Source organism: Paramacrobiotus metropolitanus, unplaced genomic scaffold (genome assembly GCF_019649055.1).
Source record: "Paramacrobiotus metropolitanus isolate TYO unplaced genomic scaffold, Prichtersi_v1.0 Parri_scaffold0000205, whole genome shotgun sequence".
Taxonomy (NCBI): Eukaryota; Metazoa; Tardigrada; class Eutardigrada; order Parachela; family Macrobiotidae; genus Paramacrobiotus; species Paramacrobiotus metropolitanus.
The window spans coordinates 1-27,869 of NW_026570425.1; the positions used below are offsets into that span (position 1 = coordinate 1).

The window sequence follows — 27,869 nt, forward strand, 5'->3', positions numbered from 1 at the left end:
GTGAGACCGGGATCACTAGCGTTCACGTCAGTGGCGCTACGCCTGTGGCGCTACGCCTTTGGATTACGTGTCTGTGTTGTGACTATTTTGATTGGCTTGAGTTGTGTTGGTGGGCGCGGCATAGCACGTGCTGCACAGTGTTACACACTGTTGAATGGGCTCCACGCTTTACGATCGAGCTGCGCCGATCATTATTGATTTTTCTGTTCTCCAGGCTTTTCAATATTAAAAAGTCAGCGATTTACGGTGCGACGTTTGTGTTTCCGCATAGCTCGCGATCCATATCGTATCGCTCGCTTCCACGGGATCTATTCCGTTTAGGTCTCCGTATCTGGATCACAGTTGGATCTAGCATTAGATGGTAGCAGAGCCGACAGCGGTTCTCTGAATTTGATTTGATTTGTGTCAGGCAAAGTTGACCTGGTATCTGATGTGAAACCCGACCAGTAAGGCACAGGTCTGAACCACAGCAAAGCGCAACACCACAAGCGGTGCAAGTTCCTCATCTGACGTGGATTTCCAGCCTTGTTTTCGGTGCAGCGTCTTCAGCGAAGACCTGTACTGTTGCAGGGACTGTGCAAGAGTGCAAGAGTTCAGTCGCCAGTGTTCCTCGGTGTAGAGTCTTCAGCGAAGACCTACACTGGTGTCACTGGTACTCGGCAAGGATTCAGCGAATCCTAAGCCGTGGGGCAGAAGCGCCGAAACGCCGAAAGGGGCGCACGGAAAAGACAGATCAGACTCCTCCAAACTGGAGTAGAGCGTAACTACTGTTGCTACGGCAGTCAGCCGGCACAGTAACCGACCAAAAAGCGTGCGGCACAACCGTTACGGTAAAACCGGCGGCAGCGCGGGAACGGACAGTGGAAGAAGAATCTGGATCATTTGGATCGATTCTCGTGGAACGGACGAGGAAACAGATAGAAAACCCGTTATTAATTACGGGATTGGTTAGATGGTAAAATTCTCATTTTTCATTGGTCCGTACTGAGCTGAGCGTAGAAGTAGGCGGAGTTTTGCACGCGGCGCGCATGTCTGGCCGTCGACCGTGACGTCAGGCAGATAAAAATTTTTAACGGAATAACGTGATTGGTTAATTATCTGAGCTGTGATTGGCCGAAATTTGAACTGAATATTTTGAGCTAGCGGACCAATCAGAAAGAAGTAAACAACCCGAATGGGGATTTTCCGTTGAACTCTAGCTGTAATGGGAAAATTGATTTGAGATAAGATAATTGAGACGAAAAGTGACCTTTTGAGTTGAGACAAAGGAAAAGTGACCTTTGATCGAATTGAGCTTAAAAGTGACCTTTAACTTGAATTGAGCGGGAAAGCGACCTTTTAACAGAAATTGAGTCAGAAAGCAACCTTTTGAGTTGAACTGAGTCGGAAAGTGACCTTTGAGACCAGAACAGGACTTTTGACCTGAAAAGTGACCTTTACTAAAAAGTTGGAATTGTCCTAATTGACTTATTTAAGTGACCTTTGTGATCTGAAACTGACGAAAAGTGACCTTTATCAAAGTGAAATTGAAGTGAATAGTGATACAGCGATATCAGCAGCTGTAGGATTTCATTTGCTAACGTGTTTCAAACTGTAAAAACGGTCTCGAAGTTTTGTCCGAAAGTGACCTTTTAGGGCAAACCTCTCGAACTTTTTACCGAAAAAGTGACCTTTAAACGGGACTTGGTCGAAATTTTTCAGTCGAAAAGTGACCTTTAATAAGGACTTAGAAAAATTTCGGAGGTACAAAGTGACCTTTAGGAAAATTGAATAAACCATACAATAACGTGTGTGTGAGAACAATTGACAGGAGCGTCCAAGTTATCCGATCAACATGGACAGAGAACAAGAGGAACCGACATCTAACAGCAGTCAGGGAAGCAAAAGCTCCCGCAGCTCACAGCAAAGCGCACCAAATCCATACAAAAAGGATCTGTACCCGTACTCACGTCCAGTTGGACATGAGCGGAACACTCGAGCGCCCAAGGCATTCGAGAAGAAGGATTCACGAGGCTCTGATAGCACTTATCAGAAGGCGCTCGAGGCGGTCGCCAATCAGGAAAGTTCAAGCGACGACCAGAAGCACACTCCCGCGTCTACGGCGGGAAGCGATCCGATGAACCAGATAAAGGTCACCGGGGAGGAAAAACCCACAGAAAGGGGAGCGGAACCAGTTGGTACATCACAGTCGGATGCCACCACTGGCGGAATGAATGAGCAGGATACAAATGTGAACCTGGCTCAAGTGGAAATGAACAAGACAAAGGCCACGGAAGAAGAATTGGTTGAATTGGGATTGAGTGACCTTTCACTGAATGACAAGGCGGCAGAAGATGACCTTTGGGCAACTCCAATGGTCTCAGATGAATCTAATGAATCGTACTTCACCGATGACGAAGCGACGATGAATATGTCCTTCCAATCGGCGATGAGACTTGCTGACCGTGCTGAAGGAATGACACCTTTCAAGGATATACCGGAACATCTCATCGAACGGACACAGACGGGAAAGGTCATCAATGTAAGACCACCGTCGCCGAATAGCCCCACGTCAACTCTGAAGAGGCGCGTGAAGGATTTGGAAGATGAACTCCATAACAAGGAAGACCAGACGGCGAGACGAAAACAGGAATATCAAGAGAGGTTGACATCGCTTGAAACCCGGTTGTTTGAGTTGGAACAACAACGGGGTTACTTGGAGAGCACAGCAGAGGAATGGAAAGTGAAGTACGAAAAGCAAAGGGAACTGGCTGAAGAGTACTTGAAAATGGTTGATGACAGAGAAATGGAAGGTCATCTTGCGGTCAGTGAACTTAACGAGAGTATGTCAGAAGAAACAGCGGAAAGGTCACGGCACTTAGCCGAATTGAAGGACGAATGTGACTCGCTGAAACTAAAGGTCACCGAAGCGGAAACGAAACGAGATGAATACGCAACCAAACTCGCCGATGCTACTCAGAGGTTGTTGACGAACACCACTGAAGTCTTCAAGCTCAGGAATGACCTGAAGCTGCGCGACGAGAATATCGGGACCCTCCAGAAGGAGTCATACGATCACCAGCGAAGGGCTGATGAAGCCGCTAAGGTGGCAAAGGACTTGCGAGATCTTACAGCCACCGAAGGTGTACGGTTGAAAAATGAAATAAGACAGGTGATGGAAGAGAACAAGGCGTTGAAGGATGACAACAAAAAGGTCACCGATGAGATCAAAGTGTTAAAAGAAGCCGCCAAGACAATGGCAGAACAAGGCGCGAGGTGGGAGCACGAGGCACACCTCTTGGACGAAAAGGTCACAGTGCTCGAGTTGAAGGATAAAGAGTGGCAACAAACGGTCCATCAGAAGACACAGGAGATTATCAGACTGAATACGGAGCTGATTGATATGACACAAACGGCGATGACAAGAGAAGATGAGGTCACCGTGACGAAAAATCAGCTGAAAGCAGCAGCCGAAGAATACATGACGTTGGAAAGGGATGTGACCCAGTTGGCGGAACACATCAGGAAAGTGGAAAATGATACTGAAAAGGTCATTAAAGACAAAACGCTTCAACTGCATCAGCAGATGTCGAAGGTCAACCAAGAGAATCAGAACCTGAAGAATGAGAAAGACCAATCCGATTTAAGGATTAAGCGCCTTGAAGATGAGAATAAAGCTCTTCAAATGTCCAACAAACACAAAGATGAACAGCTCCTACAACACGGAGTCAGAACAGCAACGGTGGAATCGCCCCCGCCCAGTTATAGCAAGGCGCATGAAACGGGCACGGGTAAAAGCTTTCACTTCGATATGCCGCTACGAACTGGTACTGGCAGAGGAAGTGTCAAAAACGAGAAGGACGGGGAAAAGGCTAAAGATGACAAAGAACCACCATCGGAAAGTTACCCGCATATGAGTCGAGGTGACCCTTCACAATTTCCCCCGCACATGGAAACAAATGTGTTCATCGATGAAGGGCGACGGGACAGACCACCCAGCCGGCAGGAGCGTCCTAGGAAATCCCGGTATGGAAAGGCGAAACGAAATCAAAGTGATGATGGAAGTAGCGAAGAAGACGACGACCAGAGAGCAGAAAATACAGCGGTGCAATTGACAAAAGCACTTAACTCGATGGCCAGGAAAACACCACTCATGACCTTTGACGGCAGTCGTGACACAGTGAGTGGGTGGACACGATTAGTGAAAGAAACACAAAGGACTTACCAGCTCACGGACGATCAGATCATGATTGAGATAGCAAGTGCGGTGAAAGGTCCTGCAAAAACATGGTTTGAAGGGGAAAAGGACATCGCAGCCGAAGATGGAATTGAATACTCAATAACAGAGTGGATGGACAAATTCAAAGACGAATATGGTGATCGAGATGAAGAAGTCTTAGGCTTACGTGAGGCCTATGCAAGGAAATTTGAACTCGGAAAAGAATCGCTGGACCAGTATTATCAGGCGATGATGCGATTTAAAGCAAAAAGAATCATCACGGAGAAACAAGCAGTCGGATTCTTAATTGAAGGATGTAGAGGAGACAATGAACTCTACAAGGCATTGCGGATACAAAAGTGCAAGACGCCAACGGACGTGAAGGACTTCTTCCGACATTGGGCCACCGGCGAAGAGAAATATAAGGCGCCTAAAGGTCAACGTAATCAGGAATACGTGACCATTCGCCAAGGGCAAGTCGAAAATGTGCCGCAACAGAGAATGGCAGCTGCGCCAGTCCAGCAGCCGGTTGAGTACCGTGTGGAGACTCCGGTCAGAGAGGTCACCGAAAAGGTGACCTTTATCGACAGTCAGACGGGACAACCGATAACATATGCAATGGTGGCGGCGATACAGGCAGCAGCTCAAGTGAGACCGGTAGCCCAGAATGTGGCTCCTCAGAATGTGGCCCCACCTGCACCACAGAATATGGTCCCTATGAATGTCGGGTTACCACAACAAGGTGGGGGTAACGGAAACTTTGGCGGAAATGGATACGGAAATGGAAATTGGAATGGAGGTCAGGGGAACTTCCAGAATCAGGGACATGGTCAAGGTCAAGGGAACTCCAGAGGGAATCAACAGCAAAACCAAGGGTCACGAACTGAGTTTAAGTTCCAGATGATTGACGGATGGGTGGCGAACAATGTGCAGATGTGCCAGTACTGTATGTATGGCAACCACCAGACCCAGGGATGCAAATTCGCCAATACACCACCGGAACAGAACCCAAACCTGTTTGCCTTCAACGAGTGGCAACGACTGCGCGGGCTCGGTGGTTGGCGCCAAGCAGTCGCAAATGGATATGACCTGATCACGCAATGGTACCAGGCGAAAGCGAACTTTCAGAATCAGCAAGGTAACGGGAACTATGGAAATGGAAATGGGGGCGGCCAAGGCGGCGGCTATCGCGGCGGTGGCTTCGGCCGCGGCGGCTTCAGAGGAAGGAACAGAGGCTATGGCCGCGGAAATTACAGAGGCGGTGGAAATGGAGGCGGAAACTACCAACAGGGTGGTGGCCAGCCAAACGGAGGCGGCCCGGTGAATGAACAACAACAAGGAAATGTGCAAGGCGCGCAACAAGGCGGGGCGCCGGTTCAGGGAAACGGGCAAGATCAGTAGGCACCGGTGAGCCTACTGATCGACCCGACCCTAAACCACCGGATAAAAGGGAAAGGTCACCACTGCAGAATGGTACTGCAGTGAATGTGACCACTGCAACGGCTATATGGATGCCGTTAGCGAAAAAGCAAAATGGACCGGCTATATGGATGCCGCAACCACAAGAAACGGCTAGATGGATGCCGCCACAGCAAAGAGAAACGGCTATATGGATGCCGTCATCACAAAAAGGAAATGGAACGGTTATAGGGATACCGTCACAGAATCAAAGGTCACCGCAGAATGGTACTGCGAGTGGAAGCGCGCAACGGGACCAAAGGTCACCGCAGAATGGTACTGCGAGTGGAAATTGTCGTGACGGTAGCGCGACACTGCAAAAAGTGCAGCAAAATGAAAGGTCACCGTATTGCAGCGAGAAAGTGCTAGCTGAACGTCGTGCATTACGTAATGCCAAGATTCAACAAGCGCTGTTAAACCAGAAGAAACCACAAACTGATACCGCAGAAGAAGTGGAAATGCACCACGAATGGTTCCGGAAACAGATAAATGGCAAATCGAAAGACCAAAATTCACCACCGCAGAACGATACTGCGCAAGAGGGAAATGAGCAACACGCGAAATTCCGGAAATACTTGGCAGGAAATGATAAAGCGAATGAGCCAAGTTGCGATTGTTACGGGGAGCCAAAGCCAAAGTTTTGGAATTGTTCAGAATCCGAAGAAGTGAAGCGAATAAGGCAAGAATGGATTAAGCAAAACATCACCGCCATTAGTAAAGATGAAAGGTCACCTTCTGTTGGAAAAGCCCACGTTAAAGGTCAAGGAGCGAGTGCGAATGCGAAAGGTCACGGCGACAGCGTCGTGTTAAAAGGTCAAGAAACAGACTTGACACTGCGAACAGCGCAGCAAAAGAATGGCGAATTGGCACAACAGAACTCCGATGACTCACTTGTAGATGCAATAACGCTGCAACAGAAGGAAAAGTGGCAAAAAGTGGCCTACAGACCGAATGGCAATCACGGGATGTGGATACCCGTAACGCCGAAGGCAAAGCAGAAAGCGAAAATGTCACAAGACGACTACTGGGACATGCAACAGTTGCGAACGCAATGTGAAAGAAAGCGACTAGAAGAGTTGGTTACCGGGAAACCAGCGCAAGGGTCACCGAACCCAATCCCAGTATTCAATCCAGAGGAATATAAGAAGACATTCGCTGACTGGAATCATTCACGCAATGCTCCACCACAGGATAAACCGCCGAATTATGGAGAAAAAGTCCCCATACAAAAGCTGACAGGTGGCGGATTTGTCATGAAGCGCAACGAAAGGTCACAGGACTTTGCGCAAAATGAACAAAAAGGACGGTCAAATGAGATAGCGCAAACGCAACAGAGTAGCGCAGTTGAAAGGTCACGGGACTTATCACAAGCACTGCAAAGGATGCCAATGACAAGTCACCAGCCCGAACAGACGGGATGTCTTCGCAAATTGACCCAACGAAAACGAACAATGAAGTATCTGCAAAAGTGATGCAATGGATGACCGAAAAGGGATATGACATGGTTACATATGAAAGGTCACCAGATGAGAAGAAAGATAGCGAAGAAGACGAACTGAAGCGAGCGGACCAAATAACAAGTGAAGTCATTGAGAAGTTGAGAGATAAACGAAATGAAAATCGCAAAGAGGAACTGATCCATCAAACGATAAATGAAGTGACTAAAGGTCACATGGATAGCACAAAAGCAAATGAGCAAGTGCAGAACGTGGAAAAGGTCACCGGTGATAAAATGGCTACAGGGAAGCGAACAAATAAAGAAAAGCCGCGAAAATATTACGATGTTCGGACTAACGTTCCACATAGGATTGATAAGCTGAGCGAGATACTGAAAGGTCACAGCACTCCAGCAAAAGGACAAGTGCTTCCCGATATGGATCCGGGACCAGTATCGCTTATCCCTGTGAAATGTAAGATTCACACCTTGAAGATTCAAAACGGAAAATTGCCCAAGAGAATTGAAGCATACACACATGAAGTGAAAGTGGGAGATATAGAGGTCAACGCAATGCTGGACACCGGCGCTGAGACGTCGCTGATCAGCAAACCGTTTTGCGAGAAGAATGGACTTCATATGCTCCCATTGCCACCAGATAGACTGGTGAAAATAAACGGAATTAGCGGAACGTCAGGATTCCTGGTGACGCATTACTGTGTAGCACCAGTGACCCTACGAAAGAAGACAAGTGAACATTCTTTCTACGTCCGACCGAAGTGTGACGACGTACAAGTCTTACTGGGATTTGACTTCTTGGAAAAGAAATTTGTATTAATGGATAACGAAGGTGAAGAAGAGAAAGAAGATGACCCAAAACCAGTCGCCAGAGTTCAAGTCGGAAAGGTCACCGAACTCGTAAAACAGGCGGGAAATGCTCAAACAGTTAACAAAACGCTAATCCCAGTACCAGAGGCACCGGGAAACGGAAAGAAAAAGGTGACGCGAAAAGAATTGTCACCATTTGAGCAGTTGCAGACGATTCAGCAGGAGATCGAAAACACGTTAAACCGGACAATGCTGACACAAAAGGGAAGAGAAAAGGTCATCCCAGTACCGGAGGCACCGGGAATGACGAGAGTGCAGCAGAACGAGATTAGCCAACGGATAATCCCGGTACCAGAGGCACCAGAGAAGATTAGCGAAAGCTTAAATGTCAAAAAAGCCAACGAAAGGAAAAAGGAACCACTCGCGCCAGACACGGATGAGGCGATCATATTTCTCCCGGACGGGAGAAGTATGATCGCAGATGAATGTAAGCAAGGAGACACAGAAAAAGGTGTTGAAAAAGCTATCCCAGTACCAGAGGCACTGGAAATAAAGACGGCTAAAGTGGGGAAGGATAAAAGGAGCGAAAGGTTACGAGTTTTGAAACGAATAACTGAAGAGGAACAGATGTTTACAAGAGAAATCCGCGACAAGGCACTCGAACAGTTGAAAGGTCACCGAAAAAACAAAGAATCAGAGGTCATCGTAATATCCTCTGAGGATAAAAGCGTGACTCCAATCGAATGTGAGGAAGATACCACAGTACACGGACAGCTGAAACCTCAAGCGAGTCAAAGGACATTAACTCCAGAAGAACGAGCCGGGAGTTGTCACCACGGTTACTTTGAGGATCCGTGCAGAGTGCAACCACAATGGGAATGCACGGAATGTTGCGAAAATGCCTCCCAAGATGACCTTTCAGAATGGCCAAGATGTAATGCCGCATTAACAGACCTTAAAGGTCATGCCCAGAAGGAAGTGAAAAGCATCATGCGGACAAACGAAATGTGGAAACCACACATCGAACGGTATCATTGGAATAGATATCGAACGTGGTTGTCATGCGTGGAAAGTTTTATAATCGGAAGAGGCAGATGGCTAAACCATTGGTTGCAACGTGTGGAGAAAGGAATCCAAGATCCTCTCGATCCGGTAGCAACAGAAAGGAGATTCGAACGAGAGATAGAAGAGATGACCGAAGAAGGAGAAATGTGGGAAGAAGCGAGAGTTGACCTTTTTTGGGACTTCCGTGTGAACCACATGTATAAAGGTGAAGGGAGAACGATCATCTTCCCGGCAGGACTTGGTACACCTGTCTATGAATCACTGGAAGTGTACTACAACGCGATAAAAGATGGAAACGAAAAAGCATTCGAGAAATACTGGAAGAAATTCGAGGAAGAAATCCCCAAATTTGACGTAAAAGAAATGCGAGAACTACAGGTAACCCGGAAAAGAAGGTTACCGGGATTAATGCAAAAGAAAAAGGTGACCTTTGCACCAGATCCAGATGGAGTGGACTACCCAGAACGAGGTGGCGATACATGGTGCATGTATGAAACGATTCCGAATGATGAATGGGTCACCGAAGAACTGATGGCAAACTGCATTTTCGTTGGTCCTAAACGACCTAAAGGTTACGAAACAGTTCAACAGGATGAAAACAATAAAGGGAATGTCAAAGAAGCAGAGAAAGAGGAATCAGTTAAAGAGATAGCCGAAGGGAAATCGAATGAAACAGAAGAAAGTTCAAAGTCGGCTTTCGATATTGCGCAAATGTTAACGGACAGAGGTGAAATGTGGAAAAGGTTTAAAGAGGAAGTTGAAAGGATATCGAACGAACAACAAAACCCAGTAACTGAGGCAAAAAACGGGGAAAGGTCACTCGATAACGGTGAGGAATGTCCGCCGGTCGAGTTGACCGAAAAGCCATTAACGAGCCGCGAAGAAATAAATGAACTGGAAAAGTCAAAATCGGACGAAGAAAGGTCAAACTCCGACCAATCAGAAAGGTCACCAACGAGAATTCGGGTAGCAAGGAGTCACCCAAGAGTCGCCGCACGAAACGGGCGAAAGGCAAAAGAAGGGGACAAACCTCTGCTCAAAAATTCGAAAGCGAAAAAACTTAGCGATTCGCGGGAAAATGAAAGTGACCTTTCATCAGAAGACGAAGGAGTTGATGAGCGTCCAATTGAAAAAGCCAACAAAGGTCAAGCTACTGTACAAGAATATGAGAGCAGTAACTCAGATTCAGAGTGGACGAGTTCAAGTGATAACTCAACAACTTCGGAAGATTCAGGTGTAAGTGACCTTTCGGAGCAAGAGGATTTAATGGACTTGGATGAGGATGACGAAGTAGATGAAGAAAAAGAAAAGGATATTAAAGTCAGAAGATTGAAAGTGGAAAAAGCCAGAATGTCGAAAGACGTGATCAAAGTCTACAGCGACCAACGAATCAAGTTGAAACCGTCAAACTGCACACGTGTAAAGGTCAAGATGGGAAAATATGCACCGGCACAAAACAAGTTGATGTTTACACCGGTCCCACAAGTGGAGACTGAAGTGCAACCGTTGGCAGGAGTGACGGACCACAGGGGAAAGTACTTTGAAATCGTCATTGCGAATCATAGTAGCAAATACCGGATCGTGAAGAAAAATCAGCTTCTCGGCTATGTCGAGCCGTATGAACATATGGAGAACGTAAAGGTCAACGCAGGGACGGTAAGAAACGTACTCGAAGACCCTGAGGTGGACGATACAACGAAAGCTGAACTTACAAAGATAATCGGAAACTTGAAATTGGGACCTGACCTTACCCAAGAGCAGAAAAACGACGTGTACAACGCGTTCTGGGAATTCTGGAAGGTCTTACCTACATCAAAGAAACCGTATGGAGATGTGAAAGGGTCACTCACGTAATCAATACGGGAGATGCGAAACCAGTTAAATGCAACCCGGCCAGAACGAGTTGGACAGGCCGCGAGTTTATAACGAAGCATATCGAAGAAATGTTGGCACAAGATGTAATTGAGCCGTCAGACGCCGAGTGGAGTTTCCCAGTCGTGCTGGCAGTAAAGAAAAACGGTGATGGAACAATGGGAACAAGATTTTGCGTCAATTACATCATGCTTAACAAGCTAACGAGAAAGAATAACTACCCGTTACCGAACCCAGACGAACTGCTTGACGCGTGTGCAGGCAACAAATATTACGGAAAAATGGATTTACAAAGTGGGTTTTGGCAGATCCCGATGGATCCGGCGTCAATCAATAAGACGACCTTTGTTACGCAAGACGGAATGTACCGATTTAAAAGAATGCCATTTGGAGTGTGCAACGGACCAGCAACATTTCAATTGTGTATGGATAAAGTACAGAGGGTTATTCAGCCAAGTGTGGTCACTTTTTGGAAAATTTCTGCTTAGCCGTTGCAGGCTCATTTTACTTTTTTAAAAATTGTATCAGATAGCCACAACATTTAATCATATTCTGAATTCAACCGAGCCAAGATTTCGCTATCCTGTAGCCCAGGAAAAAATTAAGTTTATCCCCCCCATGTTGGCAACAGTTGACCAGTTCAGCTATAGGAAATGGATTCCCTTTACTCAAAATTAATTTAAAATTTGGGTTTTCGCCATAATCCATTGAAAACCTGTCAGGGGTTTCGAACAATCCTTTTTCAGAAGGAATTGCTAGTTTTTTCGATCAGGAAGCAACATCCTTGTTTTCTCAGCAGTGCTCCCGGGAGCACATTTCTGGTTCTGGATGACTTCTTCCTCTCTGCCAGGCTTAATCCGCGGAGCGTCTTTTTCGACCAATGAACATTGTAAATGGTGAAGAAAGACCTGCGTTACAACTTTAGTTTGTGGAGGAACGAAAAGGATAGCTATAGCTCCGTGAGTAAGAATTCGCACAATGAGCATGGCTCCTGCGAGTGTCTTCCTGTTTTCGCGTTTTTTCCAACCGTCCTACCGCAAGAACGCGCAAGAATATGGAATCGTTTTTGTTATGAAAAATATTCGGATCGTCGTTTTTTACAATTAAAACCATCCAGATTTGAAAAGCAGACGATCCTTTTAAGGCCAGATCATCGAAAGCCAAATTTTGCCTGGTCAAAGGTTTAGAGTCGGAGTCTTTAGGTCAGTAGCTAATATTGCGGGCTGTTTAAGCTCGATTGTCACAAAAATTTGCAAAAGCATCAAAACAAATTTGTCATAATAGAACAATTATTAGAATCTGACTCTGCGCTACGGCTGAATTATAGGAATTTTTTTAATGCGCTGACCACACTTGGCTGAATAACCCTCTGTACTGTCGAAAGCAAAAAGAAAGGGTTGTGTTTTCGGGTACATTGATGACGTTATCTTCGCTGGAAAAACTTGGGAAATTTTTATGCAGAATTTGAGAAATGTCTTAATGAGCCTAGTTGAAGCGGGATTTACGATTAAGCCAACGAAATGCGAATTCGGAATGAGACAAATGGGATTTCTGGGTCACATACTCAGCGAAGATGGAATCAGAATGGATCCGGAAAAGGTCACCGCGGTCTCGGAATTCAAACGGCCTCAAACTGAAAGGCAATTAAGGTCATTCCTCGGATTGGCAAACTACTATCGCAAATTCATAATGGGATATGCCCAGAAGACGAGCCATTTGTATGAACTGTTGAGACAAGATAAACATGTCAAAAAAGACTGGACAGCAGTACATGAAGAAGAGTTCAACAGTCTAAAACAACTGTTATGTGAAGGTCCAGTATTGGCAAAGTTTGACCCTGCAAAACCGACCGTAATCGAATGCGACGCAAGTAAAGAAGGAATTGGAGCTGTGTTGTCACAAGAGGGACATCCAATTGCGTATGCGAGTCGCGTCCTACATGGAGCGGAGAAGAATTACGGTGTAACAGAATGGGAATGTCTGGCAGTAATGTTCGCTGTCAGGAAATTCAAGCCGTACATCGATTATGCCGAGTTCACCGTAAGGACGGACCATCAGGCGCTGACCAACTTGCTAAGGTCAGAAACGAATAAAGTTGGAATGAATCCACGCTTAACAAGATGGGCAATGGCACTACAAGGCCACCAATTTAAAATCGAATACAAACCGGGAAAATATTGTGACAACGCGGACGCGTTATCAAAACGCCAATTGAAGGCCCGACGTGTCACGAAGAAGAATTTGATGAGATTCCGAATTTCGAAGATTACAAGAAGGAGTTTGATACGAAGGAACCGGCAATTGAAGTTGGACAGCTGTTCCTGCAGATGGTGGAACAGAGGGAGAAACGATTAAAGGTCACTTCAGCTACGGCGAACGAGTCGGCTGAAAACGAAGCAAAAGTGAACCGAGTGAGAAGCTGGTTGCCCGCCGTTAGTGACTTAAAGGTCACCGGACTTGACGCGGAATCTCAAATGCAGAATGGAAAGGTCACGGGACTTGATGATAGAGCGGAGAATAGAGATGACCTTTGGGAAACGGACAAAGTGGCACAAGCGTTGAACGAATGCCCAATCAAACTGTTGAGATTCCCAAAACAGGCGAAAAAGCGGTATAAACCGTTACCACGATGCAAGGTCATCAAGGATTGGAATGAACTCAGTACAGCGACAGTTCGCATTGTCAACCTGCAAGGTGACGAAGAAGAGGTTGATGACTCAAACTTGCAATTGCGGAATAAACAGTTGAAAGATCCCCATCTGGCAATGATCATAGACGAATTGGAACACCTACCAGACGCGGAAACAAGATCGAAATTTGAAGTGCATTACCAGTTATGGAATGGTATATTATACCGAGTAAAGGATAAAAATGGAAAACTTGAAAGGTCATATGTTGTTCCGTTGTCAATGCGAAGAGCAATAATCCACGCATTGCACGACGAGAAAGCAGCGGGACATCTGGGATTTGAGAAAACATTGTCAGCAATAAGACTCCGATAATACTGGGACAGGATGAGTACAGACGTGAAGAATTACATACTCGCCTGTCAAGGATGTCAGTTCCGTAAAACACCGAGGAAATGTCCACCTGGAAAACTGCAAGAGATTAAAGTGGGACATCCGTTCTTCCGAGTATATGCTGACTTGAAAGGACCTTTGTTACCGACCAAGAAACGGGGATATAAGTACATAGCGGTGTTTATTGATCAACTGACGAAATATGTGATTGCGGTACCAATGAAAACGGCAACGGCCAAAGAATTCGCTAAAGTGTTCGTGAAGCACGTGATATTGGTACACGGAGCACCGCACATCCTGCATACGGATCGCGGACGACACTTTACAGCTGAAGTATTGGCAAAGGTCACCAATGTGTTTAAAATTAAACACACATTTGGAACGGCGTATCACGCAGAAGGTCAAGGCCAAGTGGAGAGACAGATGCAGACGATTGCTGATGGCTTGGCGCAATACCTAAAAGCAGGAAATGAGCGAAAGTTTAACAAGTATCTCCCATATGTTATTTCGGCGATGAACAGAGTCGTGCACGCCACAACGGGATATTCAGCATACTATATGCTACACGGCAGAGAAATGACAATGCCGGAAGATGTGGTTACAAAAACGAATATACCCGATGATTACGGAACTCCAGACGAATGGGTGGAGACCATGAAAAAGAACTTGACCTTTGCCGAAGAAGTGGCGAGATGTAACATCAAAGACGCATATGAGAAAAATGCGGAAATTTATAATAAGAAGAAATCAAGACCGAATTTCAAAGTGGGCGATTTGGTACTTATACGACTTCCAAAAGATACTAAACAGGGGAAGAAAGAAAACCAGTCGGATTTCAAGTCGAAGTACGATAAAGTGTGGAAAATTCTTAGCTTCCCGCGAACAAACGAAGCGGAGGTCATCGAGCAGAATCCGAAGAAGGAAGCGGATCTAAAAGTGGTTTCCATTGATCGGTTAAAGCCGTGGCATCCGCCATTACCCGACGAGAAAGATTCACAATGGACGTTGAACGAAAAAGAAACGGAAGAAGCCGAGCTTGCTTCGAAAAATGGTACCAATCAATTTTTCGAACCACCTCTGCTACCTGAAAGGGAAAAAGTGGATAAGGGCGCAGAGCATACTCCTCAAAAAGAACCTTTTTTCGAACCACCTCCGCTACCTGAAATGGAAAAAGAAAACAAATTTACAAAGAAAAGAGGAAGAAAGAAGAAAGAGGATAAGGATTTCGAAACAGCAGTCACAATCAAGTTGAATGCAGAGGCTGGTAATTTGGCAGAAAGGTCACTGGAACAAGACAACGAACCGACCTCTAAAGTACCAGAGCGTACCTCCAAAAAGGACCTGCAACAATCCTTTTTCGAACCACGATCTGCTACCAAACAAGAAACATCTGGAACTACCGCAGAAGATCAACCGAAAGGTCATGAGACGTCAGATAAACGGGAGAAAGAAAAGGTCATGCTCCCGATGGATAAGGCAGCGGCAGAAGCTGAAGCGCATTCGGCGCGCCAGGTGTTTCACAAATCACTGTTCATACCATTAAAGGACGTCTTTGAGAAGGAACGATCGAAGTCGGTCGGCGATTTAAAAGGTCAAGAGACTTTGCCACAGGAGGAGAAGAAGACAGCCGAACCAAAATCGGCGGGGTCATCATCAGGATCACTGGCAAAGCTGAGGATCGACGAGACAGCGACGGCTGACCCAACGGACTCGACATCCTCCCAGAAAAGTAGCGGTACACCGGCTAAGGAGGCTACAGATTACATGTTAGGGCCGGCATTGGACGTGAATAATCGTACATGGAACGAAGTCCAGAACGCGCTCCAGATCATCCGAGAAAAAGAGATGCTTGGTACAGATCTGAAGAGACAAGTGGCAATAAATTCAAACGGAAGGTCGTCACTCAACATGACTGAACGAGCTCTGAAACGAGCATATAAAGAAGGAAAGCTGGGATGTAAATACAATAAGGATAACAAAGTCGTTTACTACCTTCCGAAACAGGGTCAGGAACGAACGCCCAGATTGAAAATGGAATTGGAGGCCTGGAAGATAGCCTTCACAGACGTGGCTTTGGACGCCATCGGCGGTACAAATGGAGCGTCATGGAATGACCTTTCGAACTTCATGGCCGTCAATTATGAATTGGGAGAGTTGAATATTGAAAGCGATAAGGAGTGGATTAAGAATGCCGTTGAAGCCTTGATCTCGGACGAAGTGCTTCATATTAAGCCAGATGGCCGAATCGATTTCAAGCCGTATAAACCATCGACGAAAGAATCCGAGTGAACTAATCGAGTGTAGTATGCAGCGAGTAATGAACCCTGCATATTACAGAAAAAGCATAAAATAATTTAAAACGAAAAGGAAAAGTGTTACGAAAGGTCAACTGAAAGCAGCAATAGGACTAATAGAAAAGGTCACAGTAGTCAGAGAGTGCTGATAACGTGAGAAAGGTCACCGCGTTACAGTGAGAGATAGCAGGAGCTAGGAAAGTCTCAGCTCAGTAACGGAATAGGCGTAAAAATGATAGAAAGCCTTAACATGGGAAGGATTAACGTCGAAAAGGTTACTATGATGGATTGTTTTATAATTGCAGATTGAAGAGAAAGATGGCACAAAAAGGTCAAGCCCCTTCTAAACGTTCGGGAATGGCGGCAGACATCGATCAGTTTACGGGCTATAATCCAAAGTGTCCGGACTGCTTAAGGAACAACAAAAAGGTTGATAAGAAATTCCCTTGCTACACTTGTATTCACAAGCTGGAAGACCCACATACCGTCACGCTTGTTGGGATTATGGAAGCCAAACGTGGGAACTTGGACGTTTTTCGAAATCTCATAAGCGCAAGAAATTACGGCAGCATCCCAGTAGAAGAGCGAATGCTATTCGAAGATCGTTATCGAGAAGCGATCCGAAACAACGAACCTGGCTGGGATGACACCTTGGAGCCGTTGAAGTGTCCACAGACAGACGCGTATCGGAAGAAATTTGAAGAAGACCAAGCGAAGATGCGAGCTCAGCAGATGGAAGACGAAATCCGCGCGAAAATTAATGCGGAAAATAAGAGAGCAAGTGAACAGGCTGCACGAGAGGGGCTGCCCAGCACATCGAGTTTAGTTGCACCTACGGGCATGGCCAGCCTTAACGAAGACGAAATGCAACTTGTACGACAATCACTTATCATACAAATTGAAACGATAACGAAAGATCCAGCTGCCATGTCAGACGAGATATTCAAAATGCTGTTGCGGGAGAAGAAACGACTTCAAGACGGGTTCGCGCCGGCACCCTACATAAAGAAGGAAGTCGAAAGACGTATGGATGACCTACGTAAATCTCGCCGAACTGAAAGCGATGTGCTGCAGGCATTCAGGAATTTTAAACGGGACGAAGGCTTTATACGACCACGTTCGCCCCCGCATAGAGAAAGGTCACGCGGACATTCACGAGAATATGAGCGAACTTCTGAACGACAGAGGGAAAGGTCACGCGAACACTCTCGTGAGAGGACACGTGACTACCGCAACGAAAGATCACGCGAACGCTCTCATGACAGAGATTACCGTGGCGGAAGAGGATGGGTGCGCCACGGAGACGAAGTTACAGAAACGAGTATTCAAAGGAAAATCGATACGGCAAAGATCTTGGCAACCACAAGAGGACGTGAAGAAAAACGGCGTGCGGAGACGTTCCGTACAGAGCCTGAAAAACAAGGGCATCAGGTGCCGATGGGAGTTGCATTCCGGAATCGCAACGTCAGGATGTCAACACCCGAAAGGTCATGGGATAAAAGACGTGAACATACGCGAAATCGAACGCCTGACCCACAGGATAAGAGATGGCAACAGAGAGCCGCATTTTATGCGACCTTTGACTCGGGCGCAAGTAAAAGGTCATCAAGCACTGAACGGGAAGATTCACCCCCAAAGTATCAGCGGGTGGAGTCAGTGGTTCACGTTGTGGATCCAATTGTGAGCGCCGTACAAGAAGATGACGCGATGGAAGGCACTGGCTCAGTTGTCGAAACCACGTCTCAAGAGAATGTGACCCATCGACGAAATGTAATTCTGGATAGTGACCTTCAACCGGAACAACCGGCGAGTAACGAACCGTCGCAGCCTGAGTCAGGAGAACAACGTGAACTGGAAGGTCAACGAGAACCGGATAATTATCGCCAGGGTGATCAGCGACAGAACTCCAGATTTGACAACCGACGTCCTGAAAGTATTGATATGGAATACAACACGACTGATATCGATGAGCAAACGGTCGAAATTTGTCGATACTTTGGTATTGAATCGGATTCGGTCGAAGCTAACAAGATCCTCACAATTCTGAGACAGTTGAGCCAATTCCTACTTGACTCAGGTTATGCGAGAGAGATTAAACAGGGAGTGGAACAAGGAACTTTTCGTCGATTATTCATCCACCGCGATTCAGTACGGGACTGTTATCTCCCTATCCGACGGAATGGGCTACACAGTTTGGTGGATTTAAGTTTATTGGATGTACCGCTGGACACAACTGACCCAATCGGGATGACACAGTTCTACTACAGAGACTATCCCGAACGACAAGAATATGTGGCTCAGTTTGTCTTACGACATGTGAATCCAGCTTTCAAGTTGCTTGCAGCAAGGGCATCGATAGGACTACAGGTGGATCCTAAGGACTATGCCGCAAAAAGGATGGGGCAAAAGGTCTTCGCTGCGAGACTGGCACATTACAAGACACAAAATCAACTGGTGTCTAATACCATGAAGGACGACATTCCACCGGTTTTCCGAGCTCATGTCGCTAAATTGGGACAACCAATGGAACATATCAGCATAGCGCATACAGCTCGCAAGGCGCTGAAGAAATGTAAGACACGGATGGAAAAGGGCAACTTGACACAGCGCCACGCATCCCAAGTAGAAGAAAGGATTAATAAGATCAAAGATTCTCTGGGAAGCGATTACGTCGAACCGGTGGACGGAATCGAAACTTACATTGATGAATTCTTAGTGAAGAAAAGTGACCGTCGCCCAGACCGTGCGCCTAACCAGATGGGACGACGCGGCATCCGAAACCAACAGCTGCGGGATAATCTCGCCGACGTGCAGCGTCGATTGGCGGAAGACCCTGATAACCGAAGACTGCGACTCGAAGAAAATGACGCACGCCATCGACTTGAGGCGGTTAAGCGAAGTCGCCAAGGTAAAGGTCGGGGCCAGCGCGAAGTTGACCCGACAAAGGTCATGGAAGTTGACTCGACGGAACCAGTTGACCGAACTTCCGATCGAAACCAACCGGAAAGCGCTAAGAAACGCCCGCCGAGAGATGGCGAGGGCGATTCAAATGAAATGGAATAGTGTTGATCTTTAGGATCACACTATCGAAGGACGTCTACGGCATTTTGTCGGTACGTCACAAACATAAAAATGGTGTTGTATAAAGGGCGTGACACGTGACATGTTAACATTAATTGTATTTGTGTATTTGTTGTTTGCAGCGTTTATAGCACAGAATTGCCTAAAGAAATCATGTGGAATATCTATTGGGGTTGAAATTGATTCGGTCTATAAAGCCGGCCCCAAGGGAGTAGTTACGGCAGTTAGCCGGCTCTCCTCTCTAAGCGACTCAGTGTTATAAATGCACAAGAGAAACTACGGTAATCAAGCCGGATCTCTTGGATACGAAACGGGGCCATAAGCGGCGAAAAAGAGAAAGACAACAGGTGGAATATTGATGAGGTTAACTTAATGCGGCAATTAGCCGGCCTCATTAGAGTTGTTACGGTAAACTATGCCGGCACTCTTTTCAAGCGATTCAGTGTTAAAATTAAAACGAGAAAAACTACGGTAATCAAGCCGGATTTCTCGTAGTAATGGATGTTAGCCACAAGCGGCGAACAAGAGTAAAAGACTTAAGGTGGAAATTTCATGGGGTAAATTCTATGCGGTAACTAGCCGGCCCCATCAGAGATGCTACGGTAAACTTGCCGGCACTCTGGCCGCTCGAGGCATACTGAAGTTGGATGTGCGACGGAAAGGTCAAACTGCAAGTTTTATCAGGGAGGCAAGCGAAGAAGTGCTTGAAAGCCGCAGGAAATTGGCTAAGTCCCTCCATGACCTTTAATGGAAATTTTGACGAGTGGGATGACCTTTGGGATCATCAATTGCCCAACAGAGTCACCGGTAATTGAATTAAAGTCGCATGACCTTTGGGACCATTAACCCAAAATGAGTCGCACATCTCAACGGATCATCAAAACAAAGGATGACCTTTACCAGGGAGGAAGCGGACTACGCTTGTCTTCATTGACGTCCCTCCATGACCTTTATGGATCTCATTTTGAAGTCGTACAATTGATACGCACCATATTCCAAAGATTGAAGCAGTATTCCTAAGTCGTACTTGATACGCACCTGATTCTCAAGCGGATTGTGATGAAAAGTCGCATTATGGATGCGCAGGATTGCTCAACAGAGCGGAATGGGCCAAAGTGCGGAAAACGGTGGACAGGACCTGTGACCTTTACGAGTCAGAAATGGAGGATCCTAGTCTACATTTTGATTAATACTTTTGTTGATCTGTTTAACTGTTGATCTGTTTTCTGATAGTATTTTTTTAAATTGATTGGATCTCTTTATTCACATCGTATTAAATGGAATTGTGCCTTATGGAATTGATGTGATATGATAAACGGATTAAGAGAATTTGATGTTTTTGAGCGCACACAGACACCGGCGACCGTCGTCTTCTCGTGGATCCGGGAGTGTGCCCAGCCTCACAGGAGCTCGGCATCCCCCCAGAGGCATGTGAGACCGGGATCACTAGCGTTCACGTCAGTGGCGCTACGCCTGTGGCGCTACGCCTTTGGATTACGTGTCTGTGTTGTGACTCTTTTGATTGGCTTGAGTTGTGTTGGTGGGCGCGGCATAGCACGTGCTGCACAGTGTTACACACTGTTGAATGGGCTCCACGCTTTACGATCGAGCTGCGCCGATCATTATTGATTTTTCTGTTCTCCAGGCTTTTCAATATTAAAAAGTCAGCGATTTACGGTGCGACGTTTGTGTTTCCGCATAGCTCGCGATCCATATCGTATCGCTCGCTTCCACGGGATCTATTCCGTTTAGGTCTCCGTATCTGGATCACAGTTGGATCTAGCATTAGAGGTGTATGTATCTCTTATAAAGAGGTGAATGCTATAAAGAGAATCCCCTCTATGCTATAACATGCGAGCCAATTCGGTTCCTTACAGGTTGTATGTTATAAAGAAGTGTATTTAATAAAGAAGTGTATTTTAAGAGAGGTTTTACTGTACTAGTGTTAAAATAAGTGTAGTTGCTTACTAAAATAAAAAGTCGAAAGTTTCCACTGCATACTGATTTACAATGGCTCCCAAACGAAAGGCTCATCTGTCTCCCGATCGTGGGACCGCAAAGAAACGGGGAAGAACAGCACGATCATGTTCCCGTAAGAACGATGTCATGTCAACGTTTTATTGGAAATCAGCAGGGATTTCACATTGAAAGGTCACGCATACAGCATCTCCTGAACAGACGGGCAACTGCTGGACAAGCAAGGCTATTGCTTTTATGTAACCACGTGGCGGCATTGAAATGGAAAGTATGTTGTGTGTGCAACGAATCTTGGCCCAGTCTGAGATTAGACCCCACAGGAAGGTGTAATCAGTGGAAATCTCAAATTCCAAGTTTACTGCTGCTGCTAACAATATGGATCCATGCGAGAGTTTGCTTCCGGTCTATATATGCCGGTTACCAAGAGTGAAGTCGTGGAGTGGACTGGCTGTCGAGCCGATTTTTCCTTTTTCACTTTTAACTGCAATTATCTCTTCTGGCGACAGCGGACCTGGTATGAAGTTTGAAGAGTATGAAGAGATTTGCACGAGGTAACGGAACGTTATCTCGTGCAAACCAAAACCATGGAAGGGATCAATCTCCTCTCTGGCGATGGTTTTCTGATCGACTTCAATGCGCAGAGAACTGGCCGGGGATTTTAATCTACGGAGCGTGGCTGAACATGGTAGTTAATCTGGACGCAATCGCAATGCACCCGGTCAAAAGCATTGGGAATCACCATGATGTTATTAGTGTAGAGTATAATATTTTGCAACGTCACTGCGCTGATAGGTTGGCTGTAAAGGCGCTGTCTGCCCCAAAGAATCCGTACAACACTTTCCAGACCAACCGAATCCGTAAATGCGCGTGTCCAGATCGTCATCGCGCTGACGTATGACCATTCCCGGCTCTGGCAGACTACAGTCCAGCTGCCACCGCAGGATAACGTGGCGAGTGGCTGCTGTTAAGGCACGCTTCAGCAGCGCTGCGTCAGTCAGTGCCCTCAACCCGTTTATCCAACATCTGGGAACCCTGTTTTCCTCACAGCTGGTATTAGTCCGTTTTTGGAGATCAACGATGACACTCTTTCGGACCCAAGGGAAGTCATCCCGGACTCAATGCTTTTCATTGCTTGCATAGGCTGCAACAACATTCACCACCGGTCTACACTCTACAGTGTTCAGCTTATTCAATACAGAAACAAATCACTGTTGATTATGCGTCAGATTGCACGCTTTTTCGAAATCGTAGGCCAGCTTAGTCATTGGCCGTGCAATTGGAATCAGTTGGAGCATATATTGTACAGCTGGCAAACCGGCTGCTATTTTTGGACTTAAGTTGAGCACAGGGAAATGTCAAATATATCCATATGAGAGAACCTGCGAGCGATGGCTTCGCTGGGTGGTTTTAGCGCCGGACACAGGCGATGGTCGACTGCGGCTTCGCAAGACGCTTGTCCTTCGGTCTTCGGATCCGGGCGGATACAATGTTGCTCCACAGTTTAGAAAAACGACCGATTGGGTCGCAACGATAAACTGCCAAATCTGCCACGCAGATTTGGCTTGCTCTCTCGAACGGGAGTACTGTTCATGCACCATACACGATAAGCCATTTCTAAACAAGACAAGCAGGTACCATGATTGCAGTAAGTAAAATAATATTGGTGCACAAGGTTGTGGGTAATACTGGGCTTGTTTTCCGCTTGGTGCTGCACAACGCATAACAGTTATCACGTCTACCGGTGCCTACTGTGGTCTTCTTACGTTCTGTTATACTGGGTATATAACAAGCGGGTTGGTTGCTAATTGGCTGGTGAAACACGACTGTTATGTCGTCAACGTTGAACGAATAATTTTGGTGAATGTGTGTACATAAAAAGCAAAATGTGTGGTTGTTAATTGCCGCATATATAAACTCCGCTCACGAACCGGCCATATCTAACTGCATATCTAAATTCGTGCATAAATAAATGGGAAAGGATAATTTTGTGTAAATGCATAAACGCATAAATGCAAAATTTGTGCATAAATAAATACAAAATATTTTTCTGCACAAATGTATAAACTCATGCAGAATATACAGAAAAGTTCATTCTGAATAAATAAACAAATTCATAAAAAAGCACAAAATTTCATTTTGCACAAACTGGAGCATAAATTAACACACAAGTTTATTTTTCAAATGCATACACAAACATAAAAAGTTTCTGGTTTAATCAATGGTTTGTGAATCATGTCAAACAAATTACTAAACAATATCTCGCGCAAATAAAGTGAAAGTGGTATGAGTGTCCGTATCATTGTTAATTTTAGTATGCTTTTCCTTGGGTGGACAACCCATACTTGGTAACATTATCCCTTTCTTCAAAATGACATCCATGTTTTTACTCCGTAGCGCCATTCCGGCCATGCCGGTTTTCTGCTTTGCAGGTCATTAAAATACAGATACGGGTCAGTAATCAACAGCGAAATGTTTCGGTTCTTCTTAACGGATTAGTTCAGCTTTATAAAAATCTAACACGTAATCACGAAGAGATAGACATTCACATTCCAGTGTTACTACAGCTCTGCAAATTTGCAAATCCCAGTATACTACTCGTGCTAAGGATGGTACGAGAACACAAACAGTGATAGTCCAGAGTTAGAAATCCACAACGTTTAACTAAAAGTCTAAAATTAAGGCTCGTGTGCCATGGTAAAATAAAAATACTGCATCGCATCGCATGCAGGATTTTTGCGATGCCGTGAAAGCATTGGAAGTAGTGTTTCTACCCACTTCACGATTAAAACTGCATGCTATGCAGACCCTACTGGTGCTGAACATTTCTGAAGTGCTGTTGTATGTGTCTGGTGGACACTGGCCACATGTTCGGCCAACGTAGTTACTTGTGCAATCGCACTGTCCGGAACACGCGTCACAAGGCAGCACTCTGTCATAGTCCATTTGCTTGTGTTCTTTTCGGACGGAATAAGTGTCCTAGTTCGGAGACAGTCGCAGTTGACGCAGCCGTATGTTCCGTTGCGATACATTCCGTATTCGCACAAAGGAAGGTCTTCTGTAAAGTACAGGTGGAGGACGAAGCGAGTGGAATTTACAGTTCAAAAGTGTAGTAATTAGTACTAGTGATTAAAAATAACTATTTTTAAATGCAAACGACTGGGCTACCTGATGCCGCTGTTGCGACTGATGCCGGTTGGGCACACCGCAAGACCAAGAATATCGGTATCATAACCCATGGCAAAGCAGAAATTGCTGTAAGAGCTGCATTGTGCCTCGGCGCACGGCTCCGACTAATCTCGTGTGATTCACCATAGTGCTAATCACTGATTAGTAATCCATAATCATTGACTATTAGATTATTGATTAGTAGTCAAAACACGGTGCATCATACAAAAGACCCCTAACTGCATCAGCAGCAACATTCAGCTGGCAAAACACCTACCAAGCCGGAACTTGAGACGTTATTTATTGCCGGTACAATGGAGCTGCGGTCCAAAAGTAGGCCGAGAAATGCTCTGGGCAATTGCTAGTGCTTTCATTACGCTTGCCACAAAACGATAGTTGTATGTATTCTTGTTTACGAAGACATTGAGCAGCAACCCTACTGTGTAAAAAAAGGATCACCAAAATATCTAAATATTTTGTGGTGATTTAAATTAGTGTCGCTGTATGTTCTGGCCGATTGCGAGTTCATTTATGCCCATAAAATTGTTTCATTTGATATATTTGTATTAATTTTTCTTTATCAGTCTCTGTCTGCTCAGAATAAACCTTTGGTCGTTTCTTTTTGCCGACGTGTGTAAACCTCCACAATCCGGTTATCAGCACCAGGCTTACATGACAAGTACCATGGCCGCAAACGTAGACGGACAAACTTGTATGCACTTAATCAATCACTTTGATGTCGCCAAGTACCGACCTCCTTTCCAGTACGCTATGGGAACTAAAATCGGGCAGGGAGGTTTAAGCCGCGGAGTATTTCAAGCCACCTCTAAAACCGATAGAACCGTGTACGCCGTTAAATGCATTGCACTAGGCAGCGCCTGCAACGACCGCATCCTAAAGCAGGGCATCAAGGAATTCAAGTCAATTTTACGACTCAACCAGAAAGCCCATGAGAATGTCCTTAACTATTTTTATGTGGACATTGTCTATTTTGACAGCTTTCCCGAGCTACGAGTTCTAATGGAGTGCTGCCAAGGTAGGTGCATAAACATCACGACAAAAAATAAGACCCTGTAACGTTTATGATCATATTTTGTTTTACAACGAGCCCTTCGGTTCCCAACCGGTTTCTTAGCGCGCATAAGAAGGATTATACAAGGGAAAAAATAAAGTCTAGCCGAAACAGTCCTTTGTACTCCTGATGTGAGCCAGCTGGCGGTTCACCTTGTGGCTAGACAGCGTTTTATGTACACCGCCGCTATTAAAATTACAGGTACTGGTAACAAAATTAATAAGCAGTACTCGTACATCTGAAGGTAAACAGGTTATAACTGCACTTAAAAAATATAGCCCGGTGCAGGTAATACCACATGTACCGTCAATGCCACACAACCTTAGTAGCAGCGCTTTACATAAAACACTGTCTAGCCACAACGTAAAGCACCAGCTGGCTCACATCAAAAGTACAAGGGACTGGTTCGGCTAGAATTGTTTTTCCCCCTATATGTGCCAATGGGTTATACAAAGCACGTCCCAATATCAGAAGCTGCTTCATTCGTTTTAGCTTAATAAAAATTAAAAAGACAGTAATTTTGCTATTTAGGAATAAAATCGGATTCAGTCGCATTTATTACGCCTCAGGGAGCGTTTGTCACTCCAGTGTATTAACTGGCCGAGAATTAAGAAAATATAAGTGTCCGTTTGTCGTTAAATGATTAGCTGCACGCTTGCTGTACTATCAAGTAAATGTTAAATACGCATTTCCACTTTCGTACAAGTTTTGGCAGTCAGACGGTAGCTTTACGGGTATTATGTATGGCAGTGACCACATTTTTCTAGGTGTAGCGCTTTTGCCGCCGATATCTTTAAGGCACAATTGCACGAAACTGTTCCAGCTTTCTTAAAATTTCAATTAATCTATAAAAGGGATATCGTGTTTAATCAAATGAAGAAAAAAAGCGAACGAAAATCGGGTTTTGGAATTTATTTTTTTTGTGGTCAATATAAACAACCGTCGCTCATTCACATACTATAGCCGTCCACTTGAAGGACCGTACAGGGAAGTGCTATATAACTATTGAGCAAACGTCTTATTGGAGGATTATGGTTATCATTTTTGCAGGCGGTAATTTAAATCAGAAAAACCAACAATTAAGCCTGCAGCGCAAACGCTACAAGCAGGCGGATATCGTTGAAGATTTTCGAGGAATTCTGAAGGGACTTTGTTATCTCCACAAAAATAAAATACTCCATCGCGACTTGAAAGGGCAAAATATATTATTCTCCACGTATGGAACAGTAAAAATTGCCGATTTTGGATCGATGGTAGAGCTGGCCGCTTCCACGACGGCTACGTATGAAGTGCAAGGTGGAGACGGAACGATAACTTATATGCCGCCTGAAGCATTCCGCCGTGAGTTTGGTAGCATCGGCCGAGCATATGATATCTGGTCGCTCGGGTGTGTCCTACTGGAGATGCTGCAGGGACATCCTCCTCGCTTTTGTCGTCTGGAAACTAGCGGCAATTTAGCACATCTCTTGCGACCCGTCGAAATACAAGCCGCACTCATGGCCGGCGAGAAACCGTGGTACGAAAAAAAATTCGGGAGGAAGAACTGTAACGATGACAAGCTGTTCTTGAAGGCCGCCGAAGATTTTCTAAGCCAGTGCTTACGACCACATGCCAATGAGCGACCAAAAGCAAAGCATTTGCTGAGTCATCAACTGGTAATAATTAAGGCAGCAGCGGCTGCAGCGCTATCACCGGAAGAGCCGACTTATATTGGCATAGGTCAGTGACTCATTGCACAATCCACGCAAGCGTGCGCGTACTTTGTAGTTTTTGCATAGAAGATTTACTAACAAAAAAACACTTATTTCTTTGCAGGAAATTCACCAACACCATTTCACACTCACAGAATTATGCAGAACAATCTTATGCTAGCGGGTGCTGCTGCTATGAATCGTTCACTCATGTTTAGGTGAATGTTATGCCAATGAGGCGAAATGCGGCTTTGCAAAGCGTCGAACACAAATTCGCCAGGCACCCAGTGCCAATGAGGATTCTACAGCCTTATCTTAACAGTAATCACTGCCAGCTGTAAGCGCGTTTCCTATTTTTTTCAATATTAAAGCTTTCTTTTTCTTTTTTCTACTGTACTTCATTTGTAAAGTAGCATTACACTGCCACACAAGATCCGTTAAGCTATTTGAATTTATTTTCGATCATCTTGGAGCATCAGATAACTACTGTTCACTTTTGCTGTACTCGTTACAATAAGGGTCGTTGTAGTTCTTTGCATGAAAGTTCAGGCAACAAGCATGGTTCATGCGTGTCTGGTCTTTTTTTGCGTTTTTACCAACAGCAGTAAAGCATCCAATACGTTTAAGATTGACTGATGACAGACTAATTACTGTATGTTACTGTATGTAAAAGAAAACATACAGACAAACTCTCAGAAATACTGCAACGTTGT

At 45.4% G+C, this 27,869-nt stretch overlaps 3 protein-coding genes across 4 annotated transcripts; all 3 read left to right on the top strand.

The window, feature by feature from the left end:
- The first annotated feature begins 233 nt into the window (after positions 1 to 233).
- LOC129600943 (uncharacterized) lies at positions 234 to 20,771 on the top strand. The gene is made up of 2 exons (XM_055499624.1): positions 234 to 955; positions 16,476 to 20,771. Exon 2 carries the CDS (start codon positions 16,489 to 16,491, stop codon positions 19,231 to 19,233), a length of 2,745 nt encoding a protein of 914 aa, XP_055355599.1. The 5' UTR covers positions 234 to 955; positions 16,476 to 16,488; the 3' UTR covers positions 19,234 to 20,771.
- Positions 2,117 to 4,379, top strand: LOC129600946 (repetitive organellar protein-like). The gene is made up of 3 exons (XM_055499629.1): positions 2,117 to 3,478; positions 3,530 to 4,159; positions 4,347 to 4,379. The coding sequence occupies exons 1-3, from the start codon at positions 2,117 to 2,119 to the stop codon at positions 4,377 to 4,379; spliced, it is 2,025 nt and encodes a 674-aa protein (XP_055355604.1).
- Positions 20,772 to 24,760: 3,989 nt separating the features above from the next.
- LOC129600951 (serine/threonine-protein kinase DDB_G0283821-like) lies at positions 24,761 to 27,782 on the top strand. Of its 2 annotated transcripts, none has more exons than XM_055499635.1 (3): positions 24,761 to 25,429; positions 26,516 to 27,184; positions 27,281 to 27,782. In XM_055499635.1, exons 1-3 carry the CDS (start codon positions 25,066 to 25,068, stop codon positions 27,376 to 27,378), a joined length of 1,131 nt encoding a protein of 376 aa, XP_055355610.1. In that variant the 5' UTR covers positions 24,761 to 25,065; the 3' UTR covers positions 27,379 to 27,782. The 2 variants fall into 2 exon arrangements, with proteins under 2 accessions (XP_055355610.1, XP_055355611.1); XM_055499636.1 differs by lacking the exon at positions 27,281 to 27,782 and having other exon boundaries at positions 26,516 to 26,981; positions 27,037 to 27,179.
- The last annotated feature ends 87 nt before the right edge of the window (positions 27,783 to 27,869 follow it).

Coding starts and splice junctions, on each gene's coding strand:
- LOC129600951 (XM_055499635.1), top strand. CDS start 25,066: ATGACAAGTACCATGGCCGCAAACGTAGACGGACAAACTTGTATGCAC. Junction 25,430..26,515: donor TCTAATGGAGTGCTGCCAAG/GTAGGTGCATAA, acceptor TCATTTTTGCAG/GCGGTAATTTAAATCAGAAA. Junction 27,185..27,280: donor GCCGACTTATATTGGCATAG/GTCAGTGACTCA, acceptor ATTTCTTTGCAG/GAAATTCACCAACACCATTT.
- LOC129600946 (XM_055499629.1), top strand. CDS start 2,117: ATGAACCAGATAAAGGTCACCGGGGAGGAAAAACCCACAGAAAGGGGA. Junction 3,479..3,529: donor ACATGACGTTGGAAAGGGAT/GTGACCCAGTTG, acceptor GATACTGAAAAG/GTCATTAAAGACAAAACGCT. Junction 4,160..4,346: donor TTGACGGCAGTCGTGACACA/GTGAGTGGGTGG, acceptor ACAAATTCAAAG/ACGAATATGGTGATCGAGAT.
- LOC129600943 (XM_055499624.1), top strand. CDS start 16,489: ATGGCACAAAAAGGTCAAGCCCCTTCTAAACGTTCGGGAATGGCGGCA.